The 3,804-nt window shown below is 46.1% G+C and overlaps 1 protein-coding gene across 1 annotated transcript; it reads right to left on the bottom strand.

Annotated features, from left to right (window-relative positions):
* Window positions 1–2,048: 2,048 nt before the first annotated feature.
* Window positions 2,049–3,793, bottom strand: POMK (protein O-mannose kinase). Its single transcript, XM_010163242.1, has 2 exons — window positions 3,506–3,793; window positions 2,049–2,975 (listed from the first exon to the last, which is right to left on the bottom strand). Exons 1-2 carry the CDS (start codon window positions 3,791–3,793, stop codon window positions 2,202–2,204), a joined length of 1,062 nt encoding a protein of 353 aa, XP_010161544.1. The 3' UTR covers window positions 2,049–2,201.
* Between the last annotated feature and the right edge of the window lie 11 nt (window positions 3,794–3,804).

Genomic DNA, 3,804 nt, shown 5'->3' with positions numbered 1-3,804 from the left:
ATACAATGAACACACAAGCTGAAGGAGAGGGAATGGGGAAGAGACATGTGGAGAACTCAGTTCTCAGGGTGAATGTTTAGGGAGACACCTTTTCTTAAAAAAGATTTATAACTATTTCATCCAGGAACGGAGAGAGACGTCTCCACAGCAAGATACTTATACAGAACTAGAATCTGTCCTCAATTTGTTTTTCACTCTGTGAAATTAATATGGCTATTTGCAAGGTGCAACAGTACACAACAGAGCAAGAATCCAAGCAGAAGCTTGTCTTAACCAAGAGGGACCAGCATAAGAAGCTTGGCAGGTTCTTCTTGTCTGTCCTTGCTAGTCTCATAAAAAACGCACGGCATGTTTACTTCACAGCCATCAGATGCTGGTTTTTCTTTCAAGTATTCATGATGGCTAACAACAGGTAACAAGTTATTGCTGGGGGCACATGCAAAAGATCTGACTCGTAGCCCTTCAAATCTTGATTCCTGCCTTTGAGGAGCTGTAACAGGATGCTTTTCCAACTGTTGCACATCCTTGGATTCATGCTGGAACTGTAGAACTCTAACCCTAATAATAACAACTCAAGAGTTCACGGACTGGATGGTGCAGTTACAACACAGAGAACATTCTTTTTCCCCAGGCTTCTTGAAGGTGGTTTGAGTCAAAGTCCAAAACAAACATGAAGCATCCAAAATCACTGTTCTCTTTTGGAGACCCTGACTTCTGAGCTTTGCTTCCTGACAACCTGAGCAGAAAAACTGCCAGGAAGGACTGCACAAGTGAAAAAACAGCAAAAATCAGCAAATTTAAGAAAATAGACTGCCCAGAGGGAAAAGAAAGCCATAAGCAGCCTTTAAAGGCCTCCTGCTAGCACTATATGAAATCAGGTAGGAATTTAGTCATTTGCAGGAAAGTTTTCCCATTTATAATAAAAATTTTGTAGCAATAGAATACATGTGCTTTTGAACATTATGTATATGAACTGACTGCGTGTTCTCCGTGCAGAGATAACATGGCTTGTTTAGGTGAAGAAGAATTTTTGCACAGCAAAAAACAAACCCAAACTCTTCAGCAGAAAGGACCATGTACTTCTCTGCTTACCAATCACCTCACAAGTCAAAACATGGAAGTTGTCTCAGACCCCTAGGTACCAAAAGCTTTCTCCTAAACACACTGAGCGAAAAGGTGGCCCTTTCTTTATGCTCAGTGGGCTTTGAACTCAGACCCAATAGAGTTGTATGTTCTGAATATAGAGCTTTTCTTTTCCAAAGCTCACGTTTAATGCTCATTGCTGTGGAAGGAAGTCACACTCTCTTTCAGTTCCTTGTTCTCCACTCTTCCATCAAGTCATGATGGCACTCAGCAAGGGTAAGTGAATGAAAAAAAGATACGGTTCAGCTCTCTTCCCAAGCGCTCGGGATTTCTGTGGATTTAAAAAGAGCAAGAGACTTCTGTTTTACAGCTTCACCTCCAAAGAGCCCATCTGAGAATACCACAGGGCTAAGGCTGGAAAACCAGGAGCATGTGTCTGCAAGCAGTCTCTTTGAGATCTGCATCATCTGCTTGCTTACAAAGTGGCCACATGCTTGCTGGTGTGGGTTACGGGGCCCACAGAGCAATGGCCGTACAGCCCCAGAAACAGCTAATTCCCCATCCAGCAGGGAGAGACCGCCGCTGGGGCTCTGTCATCGGGGCTCACCAAAACCCGAGTGAACTGGCGCGCTCCTTTCTGAGTGACCTCTGCCTCTGCTCCGTGGGGCAGTGAGCGAGGGCTTTGTGGATAAGACATGGGCCAAAGCCACAGAAATCAGCACAAAGCTTGTGGGGAGCGTGTCATGGTCTCTGCTCTCTGATCCTCTGCCAGTCAGTATAAGTGGACCAATATTTTTTTAAATTCTTTTTTTGTAATTTTTTTAAGATACTTTTTTTGTGAATGTTGCAAAAGAAAATTTATTATTTCTTAAGGAACAAATTTTCCCCCAAACCCATACAACTTCATTTCTCTCCCTCCTCCTCTTCCAATGATTAAACATGCCAATGGGAAGCTTGCACAGCTCCAGCACTGGGTGAATTTTTATTTTTTTAAATCAAAAGGTACAAGTTCAGTTGTTCTTTTCTTCTCAGTTTTGTGGACAGAGATTTTGCCCTTCAGGCAAGCTAAATAAATAGGAAGGACATCAACTTCAGTATGTCATTTGTCTCATGATTCACTATAACATTTCCCTAGTACCAGGCATGGCTGCCTCCCGAATAAGGAGGGTTAAAACTTTCCTGTAGATGTCCAAGACCTCTTGGGCAGAAGGCCTCTCAGCCGGGTCCTTCTTCTTACATGCTGCATGGATGTCAAACAAATGCAGTCGCACAATGTCACTTCCTTCAACATGACCCAAGATAAAATTGGAGACATCTGGGATTTTCCAGATGTCTGTTTTCTCGTCATAGGGAGGCATGAGGTCATCCTCGAATGGCACCTCTTCTCCATAGGGCCAACGCTGCTCAGGAGCCACAAACTCACCCTGGAGCTCCCGGTGACCACACTTCACCAGTCTGCCAGCACTCCTGTTCACAAGAGGCAAAGCATCCAAATCATTCACCAGGATGTGAAAGTCACTTGTTAGGAGATACTGAGAGAGGACCTTGTCCAGGTCATTTGAGTCGCACATCACTAAGGTGCCCAGAGGGCTGCTGTGCAGGTACCGAATGATGCTCACATAGTCTATAGCAAGCATCAACCTGCGATGCCAGGTGTTCATGCTCTTGTACTTAGGGATGTGGAGAGTTTCATTCAGGCCCCTCAAGGAGCCCAGAGGATGGTACTCGGTGAGGATTGTGAACTGCTGCTCACAGTAGCCAAGCAGCCGGACAACGTACTTGCTTTGAAGTGCTTTCAGCATCTTCAGCCCATGGAGAAAGTCCTCCTTCAGCTCTGTGTTTGTGAGTTGTGACAGGACCACTTTGTTTTCCTTCCACTCAGAAAGGAAGACCTGAGAACACACAAGAGACACGTAAGACACATGGAGAGCCTTCTTCCACCGACTGCTACCAGTTACCACTGACCTCCAAGTGAGTGCTTAGTCACAACTGCAAATTACAGTCACTGGGCGCAGTCAAGCCTTTAGGTAGGGCCATGTACCTGTTCCAGCAAGCCCCTACTGATGTCATAATTACATCACGATTTCCGAAGTTTTCTCTGGAATGGGCAATGCAGATAAATTATTTCACACCACCCAACCAGCCAGTCTTACTCTGCCACGATTGTACCATGCTTCATAAGCACTTCACCAAACCCTGTGATTTAGCTTGTGTAGCTGGATGTTGTTTGGTGTCAGGGAGGCAGTCCAGGGCTCAGGTCATGCTCTCCTACCTGTTCTGTGCACCTTAGGCATGTGCCCCTGGATGCCTACAGTAATGAGGTGCTGTGAGGGTAACTGGAACAGCAGTATGGGCATTAATTATCCAGCAAACAGTGAAAGCTCTTTATCCACAGGAGAGAAGAAAGGAAAACCAAACTCACCTTTTTCACAGCGCCTTCACCAACGCACCTGAGTTTCCTGACTTCCCTCTTTATGGCTTCGCAGGAGAGCCACGGGGAACAGTTCTTCACCGCTCCCCATTTGAAGTACCCGAAAGGGCAGGGGCCGGGGTCTGTTTCGGCGCGTCCTGAAGAGATGTAAAACTTATTGAGGTACAGGTAGAGAAGGGCATTGAGGAGCAGGACGGCCGCAAGCAGGAACGCCAACGAGAGGGCGGACACCTCCCTGGGAGGAAACTCCCTCCTAACCCAGTGCGGTTTCTTGTCCATGGCCGTGCCTT

This window comes from Antrostomus carolinensis, unplaced genomic scaffold (genome assembly GCF_000700745.2).
Source record: "Antrostomus carolinensis isolate BGI_N321 unplaced genomic scaffold, ASM70074v2 scaffold35262, whole genome shotgun sequence".
Lineage (NCBI taxonomy): Eukaryota > Metazoa > Chordata > Aves > Caprimulgiformes > Caprimulgidae > Antrostomus > Antrostomus carolinensis.
Note: the sequence above shows the minus strand (reverse complement) of the source record. Positions and strands in the feature narration are given on the sequence as shown.